Source organism: Centropristis striata, chromosome 18 (genome assembly GCF_030273125.1).
Source record: "Centropristis striata isolate RG_2023a ecotype Rhode Island chromosome 18, C.striata_1.0, whole genome shotgun sequence".
NCBI classification, from domain to species: Eukaryota; Metazoa; Chordata; class Actinopteri; order Perciformes; family Serranidae; genus Centropristis; species Centropristis striata.
Window position 1 is genome coordinate 23,568,459 of NC_081534.1, and position 19,839 is coordinate 23,588,297.

At 38.4% G+C, this 19,839-nt stretch overlaps 2 protein-coding genes across 2 annotated transcripts; both read right to left on the minus strand.

Moving 5' to 3' along the window:
• Positions 1–1,917: 1,917 nt before the first annotated feature.
• Positions 1,918–9,898, minus strand: LOC131991236 (amine sulfotransferase-like). Its single transcript, XM_059356576.1, has 7 exons — positions 9,847–9,898; positions 9,005–9,175; positions 3,556–3,764; positions 3,211–3,337; positions 2,970–3,064; positions 2,146–2,320; positions 1,918–2,036 (listed from the first exon to the last, which is right to left on the minus strand). Exons 2-7 carry the CDS (start codon positions 9,156–9,158, stop codon positions 1,918–1,920), a joined length of 879 nt encoding a protein of 292 aa, XP_059212559.1. The 5' UTR covers positions 9,159–9,175; positions 9,847–9,898.
• Positions 9,899–12,811: 2,913 nt separating this feature from the next.
• Positions 12,812–16,941, minus strand: LOC131991467 (amine sulfotransferase-like). Its single transcript, XM_059356923.1, has 5 exons — positions 16,733–16,941; positions 16,076–16,202; positions 15,835–15,929; positions 13,073–13,247; positions 12,812–12,930 (listed from the first exon to the last, which is right to left on the minus strand). Exons 1-5 carry the CDS (start codon positions 16,928–16,930, stop codon positions 12,812–12,814), a joined length of 714 nt encoding a protein of 237 aa, XP_059212906.1. The 5' UTR covers positions 16,931–16,941.
• Positions 16,942–19,839: the final 2,898 nt, after the last annotated feature.

Below are 19,839 nucleotides of genomic sequence, written 5' to 3' on the forward strand. Positions count from 1 at the left end.
CTATATAATAACCAAAATCATTATCAAGAAAACCATGGAAAATAGCTAGATATCGGCTCTTAAATTAAACTCTTATGAACAATTTTTGTTGTTATCATTATATCTGTCCAAACAAATGTACCTTTAGTTGTACCAGACATTAAAATGAACAAGAAATTGAAGAAAACAAGGGTGGTCCAATCTTCTAAATCTTCTAAAAGCAAGGAAGTTGGTAAGAGCGTTCATCCAGTATCAAGAAGGTTGGTGGTTCGATCCCCGACCATGGCACCTACATGATGAAGTATCCTTGAGCAAGATACTGAACCCCAAATTGCTCCCGATGCTGCGTTCATCAGCGTGTGAATGAATTCCCAATGGTGGCAGGTGGTAGCCTCTGCCACCAGTATGAATGTGTGTGTGAATGGGTGAATGAGCGTAGTGTGTAGTGTAAAGCGCTTTGGATAAAAACGTTATATAAGTGCACCCCATTTACCATTTCCAGGTTTACTTCTGCATAATGCAGCAGGAGTGTAGAAGGAGAAGACACACTTTTGGGGTACGTCACAAATGTTGGTGGCGGATGGCGGCAGAAATAAAAGGATGGTGTCCGTCCAAGTACTCAAGGGTTGTGCTCGGCCCAATTGGCAACCCCAAGGGTCCCATTTAGAGTAAAATGGATGATAAAGTAGGGTGCTTTAGGACGGGGTTACCATATGCTTGGCAGGTTGCCTTCAGTTTTACTTAAGTCAATTATCAATACATTCTCACCTGTGTTTATTATCTACATCAATCATTTATTGAGTTTCTACAAGCAATCATGGATTCAGTTAACACAATGTTGAAAGAATGTTTTATTTTTGTTTTTTTCTCAATTAAACCCAACTTTCAAAGCCAACATTTAGATGTCCTTAATGTTATTTTATAATGCCAACCTTTAAACCCTAAACAGATATTTGTGATCAAGCTAACACACAATCACAACACACACAAAGACGAAAACTCCCAAAAATAAATATTTTCCTCATAAGTCCACTGTTTTGTTGATTTGGTAAATAAAAAAAGGGTCACCTTGTTGAATGTTAGTGTCTGGTATTCCTGGATTAAGGGAACTGCTTTAACTGCTTTCTATTGTATAGCCCGTTACATTTGTTTACATATGTTTATAACCTGTATTTATATTTACACTATACGTTTGTCATTGCACTATGATCTTATCTTGTTCTGTATCTTTATTTGCATCTGTTCTTGTATCCTGTTGTTACAAGAAGAGCAGTTTTCACTCTTTTGTTTTGCATCAAGACAAGGGAAACCGTCCATTAGCCAGTTTTCTCTAGATTCAGTATAGTGACATCTGGAATTGACCTCAACCTCTGTAGATCTACATGTAAATATAAAGATCTAAAGTTATATGGCCGGGGATTTAATTTTTTTTATTTTTTAGAATGCACTTGTTTTTTACTATAATATATACATGTTGTCTTTTTTTGCTATACTATATATATAATGGGTAGTTTTCTATACTATATACATGTTGTTTCTTTTGTTGTTCATACCATATATGTTTTTTTCTATACTATAGAAGTTGCTTTTTTACTATACTGTTTATAAATGTTTTATATATATACTATATACTATGTACAAATACTATATATATATATATATATATATATATATTTGTGTGTGTGTGTGTGTGTGTGTTTTTACTATACCATATATATGATGCTTTTTTACTATACTATACATTTCTTTTTTACTATACTATATATCTATACTGTGTTGTTTAGCAAACCCAAGCTTGTTTTTTTTCTCTTTTACTTTTTCATTACAAGCGAGGTTCCAAACATACATGAATACAATTAAAAAACAAACAAACAAAAGAAATCTTCTCCCTCTCCTTCGCCCTGACTATCAACAGTGAATGACTGAGTGATCATGAAGTTACTGTTTGAGCTCCCAGGTGAAGCTCAGAGGCAGGTCACTCATCCTCTCTGCGAACACTCGGTCAAAATACTCATTCTGGGCCACTGTGAAGTGATTCTTCCAGTCACCCGCCACACCTGGCAGAAATACACATTAAATACATCAATAAAGCATAATGACAACATAAAAGTTTAAACATTCGAAAAAGACTTGAATCTACCATTAAAGCTTTGTAATGAAACAAACCTTTGCGCATGGTATCCCTTTGGTAGAATTGTTTTTCAAGTAATTCCAAGTAGTTTGCATTGGGGATTGTCTTCATGTTTTTAAAGATGGACATCTCTACAACATGATCGATGGCTTCATCAGTCAAATCTTTTCCAAGAAAAGCACAAAGCTTCACAACTTCCCCTCGGAGGTCCTGTAAATTAAAAAAAGTGCAGTGTAAAAATGCACAAAATTACTTGCAATTAATGGTGGTCTGCTGTAATGCATTGAAAAAAAAATCACAGTGAGTGGTTATTTTTATTTGCTTCAAACCTTTTGTATTCCTATTTATACTGTTATACATGCATTTGAACATGAACTATGTTAAGTTACTGCACTGTAAACATATTTAAAATTGCAGTTTCATCATATCTGGTTAAGTGCACAGTCCTATATGTGGCCCTGTGATAGTGTCCCCCTCCAGCATTTAAGTTGCCCATCCCCGCTCTAGAGCCTGTGGAAAAGCAATCCGTTCAGAGCTGGTTCGCAAGTTAAACCAACTGCGAACCAGACGAGCTCTGGCCGGGCTCTGGCTCTGAACAGGCCCACGGTCTAGAACCCCTATATGCGGACTGGTTGCATTGTAATGATGGGCTGGCCACAGGATCCGAAAGTGCATATACGCCAATTCAAATTAGTCTACAAGGCTACAGAAGAGGTCCGTTCTTGAATTTGTGCATGCTTCCGCACCTCACCAAAAACATGAAACAGGCATTAGGCTCAGAACTGGGGGTGAAGTTAAACTTGTTACTGTGAAAGAAAACAGAATAAGCCATTATAATAAAGAAAATATGATTACTAACCTTCAACATGTCCTCATACCTGACGAAAAGGATGTCCATTTGATCTTTTTCATTGTAATATTCTCTCACATGATCAAACCACGATCCCATAAAAGCTATTACAGAATAATGACAAGCAGGAAAAATTCAGACGCACAAATGCAGTATTTCCTTTTTTTCTCCACACATTTACTGGTATAACAGTACAATGAAACAAATGGTGAACTAGTCCCTATCCTGTTAATGTAACACTTGAACCTACCATTGCCATCAAGGAAGTCCTGAAAGAAATCCTCAAAGCTCTTTGGTGTTTCCAAGAGGACCCAACTGTGAGCAAAGTGATAGAGGGATACCAGGACATCCTTCGGGTTCCTCATCACATACACAACCTGAGTAGCAAATAAAAGGGGTTACTTCCCTAGAAAAAGAAATTCACAGAAGTTTAAAAATAGACAGAGTATGTTTGGGAACCTGCTTGTTGGCAGGTATCTTGCAACCACACACAGTAAAAAAATATTATCTGTGTGAATCATAGACGGTTAATTTCTTTCCTAGTATAACAACAGCAGAGACAATACTTGCAAGTTCCTCCTTTCAACTAAGTTACCTTGATTCGCTTGGTCTTCACACCATGGGGCAACATGTTAGTGGGGAGGTGTGTACAATAAACCCTAGGATCTGGCCTTTCTCCAAGAACCTTGTCCAAGCAGCGGTCCTCCAGGAAAGGAACACGCACCCTATTGCTGCAGTCTTCTACCTGGTCAGGATGTGCAGCATCCATGATCTCAGCAAGAATCTGCTGCATCCATACTGTGCCTGTACAAAGAATAGAATATAAAGTTAATGCTTCCATATATTGAACTGAATGCTTGCCTGTAAATACATTCCACAGATTCAGCTGGCCTGCTGTACACACCAAAAGGCTCTGTAACTAATTTGATTTAATTAATTGAAGTACTAACTAGACACTGCATCCAATCTCAGTTTTTCCTCTAAAGGACAAGAAAGAAAAGTGTCAACTAGTCGTTTACTGTGTGTAATTAAAATCACATAAAGTTACCTGTGTGTGTGTGTGTGCGTGCGCGTGCGTGTGTGTTTGAAGCATATGTATGCATGTGTATGAGGGGCATTTTATGCCAGCACACTATACTAAAACGCGTGTACAGCGCCTATGCGATGACATCAAACGTCTAACGTGCGCGTGTAAATTCCATTCACTTTCAATGGACAGACAGGCGTCACGTAGGCGTCACGCAGACGCTGTACACGCGTTGTTGCGCATACGCCTACGTGACGGCTGCGTGACGGGTGAACTACGCCTCAAATACGTGACATGAAGACCCGCGTGACTGTTAAGTACAATTCTACATAGGCGTACAGACACGCGTATTGCGAGTACACCAGATGACATGGGTGACGGGTGAAAAGTGCCACGAGCGAACGCAGTGGACGCCTGTGTGTGTGTGTAACGCGTGTACGCCTATAACAGTTCAGCTGTTACACAGAGTCTCAGCTTCATACGGGGTTGTGAAAGCAGAACTTATAGATGAACTCCAAGCCCCAACAGAGCTGTCAGGATATTTCTATCATTTTCAGGCCCGTTTTTATTTTCTTGATGATATTTAATGATAGCAAGGGTGAAAGTACTATTAAAAATAGTAATACTAAAGTGCGACGCTCACAGCCAGTTCCCAGTTCGCTCTTGGACATACAGTTCATTACGCATCAGCTGTAATGTACAAATTGAATATTAAGTAGCCATGCGGACCTGTCCAATGAATAAGGATGCTTTTTGAGTAATTTTATGCGCTTGGACATACAGTTCATTAAGCATCAGCCGAGGCGTGTACTTAAATTGCATTTAGGTAGGTATAACTGTGTAATAGGTCTCTCTTGGTAAAACATGGATTGCTTTAATTGTGAAGCGAAGCGGCTGTTAAACTCAAAATTCGCCATCATAGTTTGATAAAAACATATTTTGTTACAAAAAATGTAAACAAGTATGTAAGAAAGGATATAAATGTATAATTGCATTTGTAACTCGGCCCTTGTGACCACCCTGGAACTCTTCGTTGACGGGTGGTCGTTATATTTGCGGCTCGCACCGCGTCATGCTTTATTTCTCACAACGGCTGGCGGCTCAACCTTAAACAGTACAAGTAAACACTGGCGTGAGACAACAGTAAGATTAAAGGCCGGTGTGTCCTTACTGGTTTCCACACTAACTGGTTGCTGTAGGATATGATCTGCGCATGTTCTGTTACGCATGAGCTGTCCGTGGTACTGAAACAACAATCGCCGTTAATGTGAGGATTCTGTCTGATGTTATGCTGTTCCTTAACACCTTATCTACTGTTTGGGTTCATCTGTAGTCGGCACTTTGTGCAATAAAATGATTTATTGTGCCGTGCGATAGAGCCGATACGCATGTTTTGTCTTTACTGTTGTATTGTGTACAGCCTTTATAGAGCTCTGTTGGGAGAGCTTGTGTACGGAAGCGCATTGCATTCACTGGATTAAAAAAAAATAGACACCTTTTCTCGTAATTACGAGATCCTGATCTCATAATTACGAGATCCTCGTAAGATAAAGAAAAAGGAAACGTCTGTAAATCCTCTCTCAGTGGCAATGATGGCGCTATCGCAGTTAATCTGCTACTACTACCTTCTCGGTTTGAGATACTGGGAAATACTGATGGTATTAATATTAGTATGTCAACACTGCGTGACAAAAAAAAGTCCTGTATTAATAAATACTTATTATCAAGCATAAAAAAGAGGGAAAAAGTATCATCATGCACTAGTATAGGCTACTGTTCTCTGAACCATGCACGGTTCACATTTATTAACATAATTATTATTATTGATTATTAGTCATAATCATAACTAATGCCGGCGGGTGAGCCTGATGTTTGGGAAGGCCACATGTTATACAGAGCGCCGGGCAGAAGTTGACCGGGCGGTGCTGCTGATCGCTTCTGAAGTAAGCTACTTTCATGTTGTTTATCTCATCACCATGGCAACGCAGTAGCTGCATCATAATAAATCCCTGGAATATGGGGGAAGCTTGCTCGCGATCGCAGCTCCTTTGATGAGAACGCGCACAGAGCACAAAGCTCAGAACCGGACAATGCTCGGCTGATGCTTAATGAACTGTATGTCCAAGCGCATAAAATTACTCAAAAAAGCATCCTTATTCATTGGACAGGTCCGCATGGCTACTTAATATTCAATTTGTACATTACAGCTGATGCGTAATGAACTGTATGTCCAAGAGCGAACTGGGAACTGGCTGTGAGCGTCTATTTTTAAGTAGCTGAAATTATTTTAATTATCCCTTTCACCCTTGCTATCATTAAATATCATCAAGAAAATAAAAACGGGCCTGAAAATGATAGAAATATCCTGACAGCTCTGTTGGGGCTTGGAGTTCATCTATAAGTTCTGCTTTCACAACCCCGTATGAAGCTGAGACTCTGTGTAACAGCTGAACTGTTATAGGCGTACACGCGTTACACACACACACAGGCGTCCACTGCGTTCGCTCGTGGCACTTTTCACCCGTCACCCATGTCATCTGGTGTACTCGCAATACGCGTGTCTGTAAGCACGCCTATTAATCAGACTTTATGCTGGCACAGGCGACGCATTCTAGGCGTTTAAGTATAGTGTGCTGGCATAAAATACCCCTCATAGCATGTGTGAGGAGTGTGTGCGCTTACGCGCATGTGTGTGTGTGTATCTGTAACTGTAATCACATCAAAACATCAAAGGCAATCAGATCAAAGCAATCAACAGAATTAACTGCCACCTGTTCCGGCAGAGTATCAGCAGAGGTGGACAGACTAGAATTTCTGGCCTCGAACAGAAAGCATTTTTGGCAAAACCATAATACCTATCATTGATCCGACTTCACTTTGAGCATCCCGAGTTCTCCCTGAACGTCTACATATGTTTTTTTTTTTAAGAAAAATGAAAAAATAGCTTTGTTAGAGCGATCTAAAAAAACTGTTACATCTTCCTTTTTCAGAAATCTTTCTGCGTTTTTAATATGGAGTCAATGAGGCTGTTGGTGCGTGTTGGTGGCGCATCTGTGCGTCCTACGCCCAAACTATAACTCTGACAGCTTTACCAGAGGATTGTGAGTGAGAAGACAAATTTTCCTACGTTTCTATGTATAAATTATTTCTGTAGAGTGGAATTTGCGGCCTGGAGCGCAGTTTTCAAATTTATTTTTTGACAATTTATTCTCTCCCTCTACACTCTGGCGATGATGTCACACACTGTGACACGAACATTCCGTGCAATACACACCCATTATAATCTCAGAAATTCTCCAAAAATGATCTTGGTCATTGAACAGGGATTGATAAAAAATGATATGACCTATGGAAACGTGGATTAATACACCGATACACAAGACTTGTGTCTACTGTTTAACGTTTAAATGGAGTCTCTAGGTGAAATTATGCTGGAGAAGTAGACTTTTAAAAATCTCCAATTATTGTTCTTTTTCGCTCATTTTTTTTCGGCCGTCCCATTCATTTCAATGCAAAATTTTGGGCAGTTTTTCGCGACTTACGTCGCAAAAAATTCGTATTCTGTAGAGAAACGTAATAGCACACCAATCCCGATCAAACCACACGTTTTGTATATAATTTATTTATATATAATTTGTCCTGCAACTCTTCAAGTTGTAGGACTAGCGGGACGAAATTGCGTCCGGTCCTTGAATCACTACACTGGCTTCCTGTGAGTCAGAGGTTAGATTTTAAAATCTTACTGCTGGTCTACAAAGCAATGAATGGTCTCGGACCAAATTACATGCTTGATCTGTACCTCTCTACGAAGCAACCAGACCCCTTAGGCAGTGGCGGTTCTACACAGGGGCCTACAGGGGCCACTGCCCCTGTGAAGAAGCCCCTGGCCCCTGCTGTGGCCCCTGTGTCAAATTAATATTTAAATGATCAATTTATAACGATTAACAACGGAACAATTCTTACCTATTTTTTGTTCAAACAATATCTCATTGTGCACAAAAGGAACCCAGAATGTGTCCACTGTATAATAGTTTAATTGTGCAATAAAAGCTTGTGTATATAAAAGAAGATCATTCTCACTGGACTGCACTTTCAAAATAAAAATAAGTAATTGTGCACAAAAATGAGAAATGTCATTGTCATACAAAAATAATTATTGTTGGTAAGTCTCATTGTTTCAATCAGTGTATTTGTATCTTCCAAATATACTTAAATGAGATTTTTAAATAAGCTAAAATAAAGGTTTTGAATGCCTAAATATCATCTCCGCCGTTTTTTTTTAATGTGCCCCTCTGATTAAACACTGGCTCCTGCTTGGCCCACACAGTAAAACTGATCTAGAACCGCCACTGCCCTTAGGTCAACTGGAACTGGCTTGTTGCATTTCCCAAGAACAATAATTAAGCGGGGTGAGGCAGCTTTCAGTTATTCTGCTCCTCACCTGTGGAACAAACTACCTGTAGATCTGAGGTCTGCCCAAACAGTCAGCTCCTTTAAATCAGGACTAAAAACACTATTGTTAACTGCAGCGTACTCTTAACTTTAACACTTATTTGCTCTACTCTACTGCCCTTACTTTTTAACTACGCAATGTTTGACTTGTGCTTTTTATTATTTTATCTATTTTCTTATCCTGCTGTATATTATTTTATCTTATTTGGTTTTTTTTTTCTATTTCCCTGTTTTAATTGACTGTTTTTACTGATTTCAATTGTGTCTTGCTGTTTTTAATGTTTATATAAAGCACTTTGAATTACCTTGTGTTGAATTGTGCTATACAAATAAACTTGCCTTGCCTTGCCATGACAATTTAAAATGCCCAAAATATTAAAATTGTTTAAATGGGACCTTTTCCCCCACTTACAATTAGTACCAAATGACATAGTTTTTTTCCAGTAAACTTTTTTGGAAACAATTAATTCATTAGAAAATAACAGATCTGTAAAACAAGCGAAAACCAACAACATCCTGGTTCAGTTTGCTCTTGGTTAACTACTGTTTAGAGCAAGTCACTGACCTGACTTTGGGTATGTGATCAAATAGACATCAGTAGGCCGGACATCCACATGGAGGAAAGCGTCAAGGTCCTTTGGTTTCAACCCCTTCTGCACCACAAAGTTCCTTCCTTTGTATCTGAACAGGTAAGGGCTCAGTAACTCAAGAGAATCCATAATGTTTGAGTCAGCGTCTATGGAGAGGAAGAACAGATCTGACAAAGCAGATGAAACATCAGTGGAGAAACTCACCCAAACGCAAAAGATACATAACTGGTAACACCGGTTGCGGTAACAACAAAGAATGTAGATGCAGTGATTTGTTTTCTCACGTGGGTGAAAGAACATGACTGATCCCCAGTTGGTTCCGAAGCAGCCATTCCAACTGTTTATCAACATTAAACTTTATTGCAGACTCCAACGTCCAAATAGACATACAATCACATACAGTACATAAAACAAACATACAGTGTAAAAGGCGTTATATCACCTAATATTAAACAAGTGCTTATGCAAATACAAAAAAAGGCATCTAATAAATAATAGCCGTAAAAAGTGGCATATAAAAACAGTGCTTATACACTTCCTGTAAAAGACACAAATACCAGTGTTTCCACATATAGGATTGGTATCTAACAGAACTACCCCTTGGATTGGTCAACTGTATAACAAGATTATTCTGGGACCCCTGCAGTCTGCATATAAACATATACATCAGTCTTCTCAGGGTGGCCTGGAAGGTGTTTATCCCTAAATCACAAAAAAGCTTGCTGGCACGACTACCCCTGGGCTTCTTGAGCAGGATTCTGAAACAGTCATTATACGCAACCTGGAGTTTGCGCAAGCTCTCTTTCTTATAGCTCACCCAGAGGGGGGCCGTGTACGTAGGGGTGCAGTAAGCTCTGAACAAGTTCACCTTCACTTCATCAGAGCAGTAGTGAAATTTTCTCACTAACATATTGGCTTGGACATAAAGCTTTCTTCTCTTTCTAAACATGTCAGCATCATCCTCCATCTTATCACTGATGATGTGGCCAAGATATTATGCATCGGTACACACAGACAGGGTTTGACCAGACAGATAGAAACCTGGGAAATTAAGATGTTGATCCTCCTTGGTTCTACATATCATTATCATACTCTTTTTGCCATTGTACTTGATGTCAAACTTTACCCCACAATATATATTATTTATAATATAAGATAATATATATATAATACATAATATTTATCTCAGTGCAAAGTGTTGTAAACGGAGCCTGAGAGTCTATTATATTTGTTTTGATTGTAGTGTATGTAATTATGTTTTATTTATCTAGAACATTTTAATATTTCTTTCCCACATTTAAATTCCAATGTTTCATTTTCTTGAGATGTAAAAAGTTCATTGCTGTCAGCTGCTATCTCCCCCTAAAAATCCACCACCCCCAATTCTCAATAAAAGGGGCAAAAAATATAAGGGCTTAACTAATCCTGAGGATATGAATTACTACTTCAGAGATTTCTTTGCAACTGTAGTACAGATGAAGTTAAAACTTTTGTTTGAGTCTATGTTATACCAGATGACTTGCGACAGTCATTGCAGCTGGCAGGTTTTGAACAATTTTGGACCCATGTAGTCATGCAAGACAAATTTACACCCTCAAGGGGTCTTGCACTTTTTCTTCTGACAATGTTTGGCTCAACATACACTTGTGAGTCGTCATTCTCACAAATTAATGCCATTAAAACTCACAATCGCATATACCTCACTGACCAGCACCTGCAACACTGCTTGCGCATTGCTCTGACAACATATACACCTAACTTCACTGCTCTTGCTAAGTCAAATTTGGACGTGAACAATCAGATCTCACGTCTGCTCTCAGCTCGTGTACGCAAATTCGAGTCAGCGTGACCATGAAATTCTTTAAACAGAATACTAGCAGAGGCTATTAGATGTTGTTGTCTTCTGCTACTTATCGTTTCTGCCCGAATAGAAACATTTCCAATCAGCGCTGCCACACGCTCCTCTGACTGGGACATAATTTTTACTAAATGTAAAGAAGTGAATATCTCTCCATCATCATAATAACAATATTTATTATATAGGCTATAAGGCTTTATATATCACAATGTATACATTATATATTCCTACCTCACCAGTAGTTGAATGGCCCACTGCTACTTTGCTGACCGCAGCACTGATTTCCTTCCTTGTGTTTTGTTTTTAATGGTGACAAACCAAAGCATGTTTAGGCTATATTATTTATCACTAAAAACAAAAACAAAAAAAATAAAACTTTTTAAACTTCACTTTTTATGCTGCCAAACAGAACCAGTTTGTTCTGTTGGAGCTGTTGGACGTCAGTGTTTCACTTTCTGCTTCTGAGAAATTTCTCTTCTTTTGGAATTTAAACATATTTTAAAACATTGTTTACCTCCTGGCTGTAACCAAAAAGCTGTGGAAAATTTAAGTCTGTGCTCCAAATGTAAAATATTCAGTGAACTTGTTTGAGTTTATAACGATAAGTAATTTTATTTCATAAACCTCTGTCGCTGCATATTTCTGTAAATTGTGTTTTTTTTTTATCAATGTATTTTAAGAATTGGTTATGGCACCAATTCAGTCCAATGAATGAATTGCTTGTTGACAAAGGGTACATTTGTTTAGACAAATATAGTAACAAAAATAGTTCATAGGAGTTTAATTTAAGAGCTGATATCCAGACATTTTCCATGGTGTTCTATATAATAACCAAAATCATGATCAAGAAAACCATGGGAAATGGCTAGATATCTGCTCCTAAGTTGAACTCTTATATTTGTCCAAACAAATGTACCTTTAGTTGTACCAGACATTAAACTGAACAAGAAATTGAAGAAAACACGGGTGGTCTAATCATTTTTTCCATGACTGTACGTCAAAAATGTTTCCTTGCTTCCAGGTTTACTTCATCATTATGCAGCAGGAGTGTAGAAGGAGAAGACACAAGGATCAAATGATATCAATACATTCTCACCATTATCTACATCAATCATTTATTGAGTTTCTCCGAGCAATCGTGGATGCATTCAGCCGAAAGTCTCCAGTTAATACAATGTTGAAAGAATGTTTTATTGTTGTTTTTTTCTCAATTAAACCCAACTTTCAAAGCCAACATTTAGATGTCCTTAATGCGGTTTTATAATGCCAACCTTTAAACCCTAAACAGATATTTGTGATCAAGCTAAAACCCAATCCAACACACACAAAGACTAAAACTCCCAATGAATAATAAACAAACAATCAATGTTTACTTGTTTAAATGGTGCAGTGTTTTCTAATAGATATATCTTTAAATAAATGTCGAAAATAAATATTTTCCTCATAAGTCCACTGTTTTGTTGGTTTGGTTAATAAAAAAAGGGTCACCTTGTTGAATGTTAGTGATTAAGGGAACTGCTTTAACTGCTTTCTATTGTATAGCCTGTTACATTTGTTTACATGTGTTTATAACCTGTACTTATATTTACACTATACGTTTGTCATTGCACTATGATCTGCACTATGAGCGGTGGGTTTGCAGGAGATGTAGATATTACACATATATACATAGTGTACACACACCGGCAGTAGCCCCCGTGGCTAGTTTCTAGTTTACTATACTATACATTTCTTTTTTACTATACTATATATCTATGCTGTGTTGTTTAGCAAACCTGACCTTGTTTTTTTTCTCTTTTACTTTTTTATTACAAGCGAGGTTCCAAACATACATGAATACAATTAAAAAACAAACAAACAAAAGAAATCTCCTCCCTCTCCTTCGCCCTGACTATCAACAGTGAATGACTGAGTGATCATGGAGTTACTGTTTGAGCTCCCAGGTGAAGCTCAGAGGCAGGTCACTCATCCTCTCTGCGAACACTTGGTCAAAATACTCATTCTGGGCCACTGTGAAGTGATTCTTCCAGTCACCCGCCACACCTGGCAGAAATACACATTAAATACATCAATAAAGCATAATGACAACATAAAAGTTTAAACATTCGAGAAAGACTTGAATCTACCATTAAAGCTTTGTAATATATTTTTCTGCAAACATGATGTTGAAAAATGTGAAACAAACCTTTGCGCATGGTATCCTTCTGGTAGCGTTGTTTTTCAAGTAATTCCATGTAGTTGGCATTGGGGTTTGTCTTCATGTTTTTAAAGGTGGACGTCTCCACAACATGATCGATGGCTTCATCAGTCAAATCTTTTCCAAGAAAAGCACAAAGCTTCACAACTTCCCCTCGGAGGTCCTGTAAATTACAAATGTTGACAAAAACATTTTAAGTCTTCTTACAACTATGATATTGTGTGTTATAGTATATTTTACACCATCTATATAATTATACACTGGTCATGAATGCTGAATAAGTGATGTTTAAATACAGTCTTATTATACACAGGTGTTGCAAAGGAGAAAAGGGGTGAAAATGTTTTTTTTTACCTGCCATGATGTCATACCAAATGTATGTAATGGGGGGGGGGGGGGGGGGGGGGGTGAAATGGCAAAATAAAATAAATGAAACTCTAGTTTCCACCCACTACTGTTTTGTGAATATTAAGGTTGTTCTTAGAGATATGCAGTAGGTGGCACCAAGTCAAACAGCATTTTACATGACAGAAGAAGAGGTCACAACAAGATTAAATAAAAGAGTGCCAGTTGAAGTTCAAAACTGAATGGATATATGAAATTTCTGATTGTTTCATCCCTCTTGCCCTGCTCTCTTTCTCTCTCTGTTTTTCAGATCACAAATAAGATTATCATTAGTCTGCTAGCATACCCTCACTATAACAGAAAAATGCCTCAAGGCTGCTGGGTGCTGTAATGCACTACGGACAGGGCAAAGAACAGTGGTGTAAGAAGTATTCAGATCCCTTACTTAAGTAGAAGTACTAATACCACACTGTGAAATAAACTCCACTACAAGTAAAAGTCCTGCATTCAAATAAAAGTACAAAAGTATCAGCATCAAAATGTAGTTAAGTATAAAAAGTTAAAGTCCTCGTAATGCAGAATGGCCACACTCAGATTGTTTTAACTATATTCTAAATATATGATCAGATTATTTGTATTGATGCATTTGTGTAAGCAGCATTTTAATTTTATATAGATAAGGCTCATTTTAACTTCTTAATATACTGATATGGGGTTTAATTAAAAATGTCTAACCACTTTAAATTGATCATATTCTTTATTTGAAAATCTCGACCTGTAAAGTAACTAAAGCTGTCGGCTAAATGTAGTGGAGTATGAAATACAATATTTGCCTCTAAATCTCGTGGAGTAGTAGTGGAGTGGAGTGTAGACCATGGTGTAGTTCATTATAACATAATGTTAGCTTTTTACTTTCATCAGCTGCATTAACGCTTCAAACATAATGACAGTGGTGTTCATTTGTGAAGATTATCCTGCTGAACAAAAGGCGTCAGCATCGGAAATGCATTTCGCAAAGAGCTTATATTCTGCAGTGATCCAAAATCCAATGCAAAAATCCCATAGGCAAATAAACACTATGGCGATACTACTTCTGGGTTGGCCTTCAAAGACATGTCATTTAATGTGCTCTCTATTAGAGGTTGTTTTCTGCAGGAGGCAGTTCCCGGCCTGTGCCAGGCGAACTGTTCTTTGGTTTTCCACTGCCCACTGCTTCCTGGCTGGGAAAACGGGTTCCACAGCAGCACCAACTCTTTGATGGTCTTGAACCGCGTACCGCTAGTCAGGGGCTGGGGGTGGGGTTATATGACTAACAAGACCAACTCTGTGCTGTTGAAAGAGACCAACTAAAACGTGTATCATTCATTTATTTGATTTGTTAAACTACAATGTGATTGATATGGGTTAGTGGGCTAACGCTAGCGGGCTATTGGGCCAGCACTAGCCCACTAGCGTTAGCTTACAACAAAGGCCAACATTAACATCTTACGTTCAGTTATAATAAAAACATATTCCCCGTCCATGGTGATCAAGATGAGCAGCATAGATGTGTTGTAGAGACATGTAGTCTGCCATTGTTATTGTACTTGCCAAGAGGGCGGAGACATATACAGATGTTTACAGTGACATAATGATATGGTTCTAGAGCAGGGATGGGCAACTGGAGGCCCGGGGGCCACATACAGCCCGCGCTCTCACTTGGAGTGGCCCTCAGTACAACTACATGCATTTGAGCATGAAATCTTAAAACTGCAGTGTAAAAGTGAACAAAATTACTTCTTGCAATTAATGTTGGTCTGCTGTTCTTGCATTGAAAAAAAAAAATCACAGTAAGTGGTTACTTTTTATTTGCTTCAAACCTTTTGTTTTCCTATTTATACTGTTATACATGCATTTCAACATGAACTATGTTAAGTTACTGCACTGTAAACATATTTAAAATTGCAGTTTCATCATATCTGGTTAAATGCACGGTCCTATATGTGGCCCTGTGGTAGTGTCGAGGAAAAATTGTGGCCCCCTCCAGCATTTAAGTTGCCCATCCCCGCTCTAGAGCCTGTGGAAAAGCAATCCGTTCAGAGCTGGTTCGCAAGTTAAACCAACTGCGAACCAGACGAGCTCTGGCCGGGCTCTGGCTCTGAACAGGCCCACGGTCTAGAACCCCTATATGCGGACTGGTTGCATTGTAATGATGGGCTGGCCACAGGATCTGAAAGTGCAATTATGCCAATTCAAATTAGTCTACAAGGCTACAGAAGAGGTCCGTTCTTGAATTTGTGCATGCTTCCGCACCTCACCAAAAACATGAAACAGGCATTAGGCTCAGAACTGGGGGTGAAGTTAAACTTGTTACTGTGAAAGAAAACAGAATAAACCATTATAATAAAGAAAATATGATTACTAACCTTCAACATGTCCTCATACCTGACGAAAAGGATGTCCATTTGATCTTTTTCATTGTAATATTCTCTCACATGATCAAACCACGATCCCATAAAAGCTATTACAGAATAATGACAAGCAGGAAAAATTCAGATGCACAAATGCAGTATTTCCTTTTTTTCTCCACACATTTACTGGTATAACAATACAATGAAACAAATGGTGAGCTAGTCCCTATCCTGTTAATGTAACACTTGAACCTACCATTGCCATCAAGGAAGTCCTGAAAGAAATCCTCAAAGCTCTTTGGTGTTTCCAAGAGGACCCAACTGTGAGCAAAGTGATAGAGGGATACCAGGACATCCTTCGGGTTCCTCATCACATACACAACCTGAGTAGCAAATAAAAGGGGTTACTTCCCTTCTTCATAGCTTAAGCATTTCTAACTCAAGAGTGTTCATTGCTAACTAAAGGGGCTTCATGGTCAATTATCAGGTGTTTGTCCAGCTTGCCACTGTTCTGAAACGCTACACATTAGTAAAGGGAGCATTGTGTGATTTGAGCCATTGTCCAATAAAGCAGAAAAAAATCATGGGTAAAGTTACCTTCAAAATAAAAGAGAAAGTTAACTATTAACAAAAAAACCTATGACCATGACAGAAACACTCTTTTCAATAAATCTTCTCCCCCAAGATGTTTGGATCTCTGTAGTTTGTGGTTGTGGATCAAAAAAAGAAAAGAAAAAGAAATTCACAGAAGTTTAAAATAGACAGAGTATGTTTGGGAACCTGCTTGTTGGCAGGTATCTTGCAACCACACACAGTAAAAAAATATTATCTGTGTGAATCATCGGTTAATTTCTTTCCTAGTATAACAGCAGCAGAGACAATACTTGCAAGTTCCTCCTTTCAACTAAGTTACCTTGATTCGCTTGGTCTTCACACCATGGGGCAACATGTTAGTGGGGAGGTGTGTACGGTAAACCCTAGGATCTGGCCTTTCTCCAAGAACCTTGTCCAAGCAGCGGTCCTCCAGCAAAGGAACACGCACCCTATTGGTGCCATCTTCTACCTGGTCAGGATGTACAGCATCCATGATCTTAACAAGAATCTGCTGCATCCATACTGTGCCTGTACAAAGAATGGAATAGAATATAAAGTTAATGCTTCCATATATTGAACTGAATGCTTGCCTGTAAATACATTCCACAGATTCAGCTGGCCTGCTGTACACACCAAAAGGCTCTGTAACTAATTTGATTTAATTAATTGAAGTACTAACTAGACACTGCATCCGATCTCAGTTTTTCCTCTAAAGGACAAGAAAGAAAAGTGTCAACTAGTCGTTTACTGTGTGTAATTAAAATCACATAAAGTTACCTGTGTGTGTGTGTGTGCGTGCGCGTGCGTGTGTGTTTGAAGCATATGTATGCATGTGTGAGGAGTGTGTGCGCTTACGCGCATGTGTGTGTGTGTATCTGTAACTGTAATCACATCAAAACATCAAAGGCAATCAGATCAAAGCAATCAACGAAATTAACTGCCACCTGTTCCGGCACAGTATCAGCAGAGGTGGACAGACTAGAATTTCTGGCCTCGAACAGAAAGCATTTTTGGCAAAACCGTAATACCTATCATTGATCCGACTTCACTTTGAGCGTCCCGAGTTCTCCCTGAACATCTACATATGTTTGTTTTTTTAAGAAAAATGAAAAAATAGCTTTGTTAGAGCGATCTAAAAAAACTGTTCATACATGCATCCATACTGTGCCTGTACAAAGAATAGAATATAAAGTTAATGCTTCCATATATTGAACTGAATGCTTGCCTGTAAATACATTCCACAGATTCAGCGGGCCTGCTGTACACACCAAAAGGCTCTGTAACTAATTTGATTTAATTCATTGAAAGTACTAACACTGCATCCAATCTCAGTTTTTCCTCTAAAGGACAAGAAAGAAAAGTGTCAACTAGTCGTTTACCAAATGCACAGCACTTTCAATCATCGTGAAGCTTTCAATCATATCACAAGATTGTCCTGAGCAGGTGGAGACAATTCAACATACATGAAACTTTAAAATTCCCCCAAAATTAAAGTTGTTTAACCCATTGAAGCCTGGAAAGCGGATACGTCGTTTTGTAGTATTTGTATAAGCTCTCAAATACTTTTTGAATTTCATTTCTACCTGCTACAGAGGCTGAAAAATCTATTATTTAATAGAAGCGTTGACACTTCTGTTGAATTTACAGGAAAACTTCAGGTTTTAGGGGCTGATTTTAAAATCGCCCAGAGGTTTTACAGGCATTTCAGGCGTCAATGGGTTAAATGGGACCTTTACCCCACTTACAATTAGTACCAAATGACATAGTTTTTTTCCATGAAAACTTTTTTGAAACAATTAACAAGGAAATAACAGATCTGTAAAACAAGCGAAAACCAACAACATCCTGGTTCAGTTTGCTCTTGGTTAACTACTGTTTAGAGCAAGTCACTGACCTGACTTTGGGTATGTGATCAAATAGACATCAGTAGGCCGGACATCCACATGGAGGAAAGCGTCAAGGTCCATTGGTTTCAACCCCTTCTGCACCACAAAGTTCCTTCCTTTGTATCTGAACAGGTAAGGGCTCAGTAACTCAAGAGAATCCATAATGTTTGAGTCAGCGTCTATGGAGAGGAAGAACAGATCTGACAAAGCAAATGAAACATCAGTGGACAACCTCACCCAAACGCAGAAGATGCATAACTGGTAACACCGGTTGACTATAAACACAAAGAATTCCAACTGTTTATCAACATTAAACTTTATTGCAGACTCCAACGTCCAAATAGACATACAATCACATACAGTACATTCAACAAACATACAGTGTAAAAGGCGTTGTATCACCTAATATTAAACAAGTGCTTATGCAAATACAAAGAAAAGGCATCTAATAAATAATAGCCGTAAAAAGTGGCATATAAAAACAGTGCTTATAAACTTCCTATAAAAGACACAAATACCAGTTTTTCCACATATAGGATTGGTATCTAACAGAACTACCCCTTGGATTGGTCAACTGTATAATAAGATTATTCTGGGACCCCTGCAGTCTGCATATAAACGTATACATCAGTCTTCTCAGGGTGGCCTGGAAGGTGTTTATCCCTAAATCACAAAAAAGCTTGCTGGCACGACTACCCCTGGGCTTCTTGAGCAGGATTCTGATACAGTCATTATACGCAACCTGGAGTTTGCGCAAGCTCTCTTTCTTATAGCTCACCCAGAGGGGGGCCGTGTACGTAGGGGTGCAGTAAGCTCTGAACAAGTTCATCTTCACTTCTTTCCACACTCTAGGGGTCTTGCACTTTTTCTTCTGACAATGTTTGGCTCAACATACACTTGTGAGTCATCATTCTCACACGTGAATGCCATTAAAACTCACAATCGCATATCCCTCACTGACCAGCACCTGCAACACTGCTTGCGCATTGCTCTGACAACATATACACCTAACTTCACTGCTCTTGCTAAGTTAAAAAAAAATGCTATTTCTCTCTTTAGATGGCAAATGCTGGCAAACTACATGCAAGGTAATAGGCATGTTAGTCAAGCAAGTAATGAGGATTGATTTTTGAACAGTATGATTCAATTAACATGTTATTCACCTCATAACATTTACTTTTAAGTTTTTTCTTGATATGGTATGGCTCAACTGAACTCAATATTGAGGTCTCAAATGCATTTTTAATACAAGCAGATTATTGTTGAAAGCAGTTTGAAATGTTTTGAAAGTGCCATATAACATTACATGTTGTTATAAGATGTTATTAGTTAGAAGCACACTATGCAGTTTTGTTTTGTATTTGTTGGTGCACTTTGAATTTAAGTCGTTAATTAATTAAAATTGGAATTAAATACATAAATGTGTTATTATATTCTCCGGCCCCTATATTTTGCCTCAAATTCATAAAGTGGCCCCCATTCCAAATTAATTGAATAGCCTTGGTCTATGGTGTGTGTCTGCTTATGGAAAGGCAGAACC

What these genes read in the sequence shown, in the direction of transcription:
- LOC131991236 (XM_059356576.1), bottom strand. Translation starts at nt 9,158, where the DNA reads ATGGATTCTCTTGAGTTACTGAGCCCTTACCTGTTCAGATACAAAGGA. An exon ending in GATCACATACCCAAAGTCAG is followed by an intron (nt 3,765 to 9,004) that starts GTCAGTGACTTG and finishes TTCTTTGTACAG; the next exon opens with GCACAGTATGGATGCAGCAG. An exon ending in AAGGGATACCATGCGCAAAG is followed by an intron (nt 2,037 to 2,145) that starts GTTTGTTTCATT and finishes TATTTCTGCCAG; the next exon opens with GTGTGGCGGGTGACTGGAAG.
- LOC131991467 (XM_059356923.1), bottom strand. Translation starts at nt 16,930, where the DNA reads ATGCAGCAGATTCTTGTTAAGATCATGGATGCTGTACATCCTGACCAG. An exon ending in GGACTTCCTTGATGGCAATG is followed by an intron (nt 15,930 to 16,075) that starts GTAGGTTCAAGT and finishes ATTCTGTAATAG; the next exon opens with CTTTTATGGGATCGTGGTTT. An exon ending in GGTATGAGGACATGTTGAAG is followed by an intron (nt 13,248 to 15,834) that starts GTTAGTAATCAT and finishes TGTAATTTACAG; the next exon opens with GACCTCCGAGGGGAAGTTGT.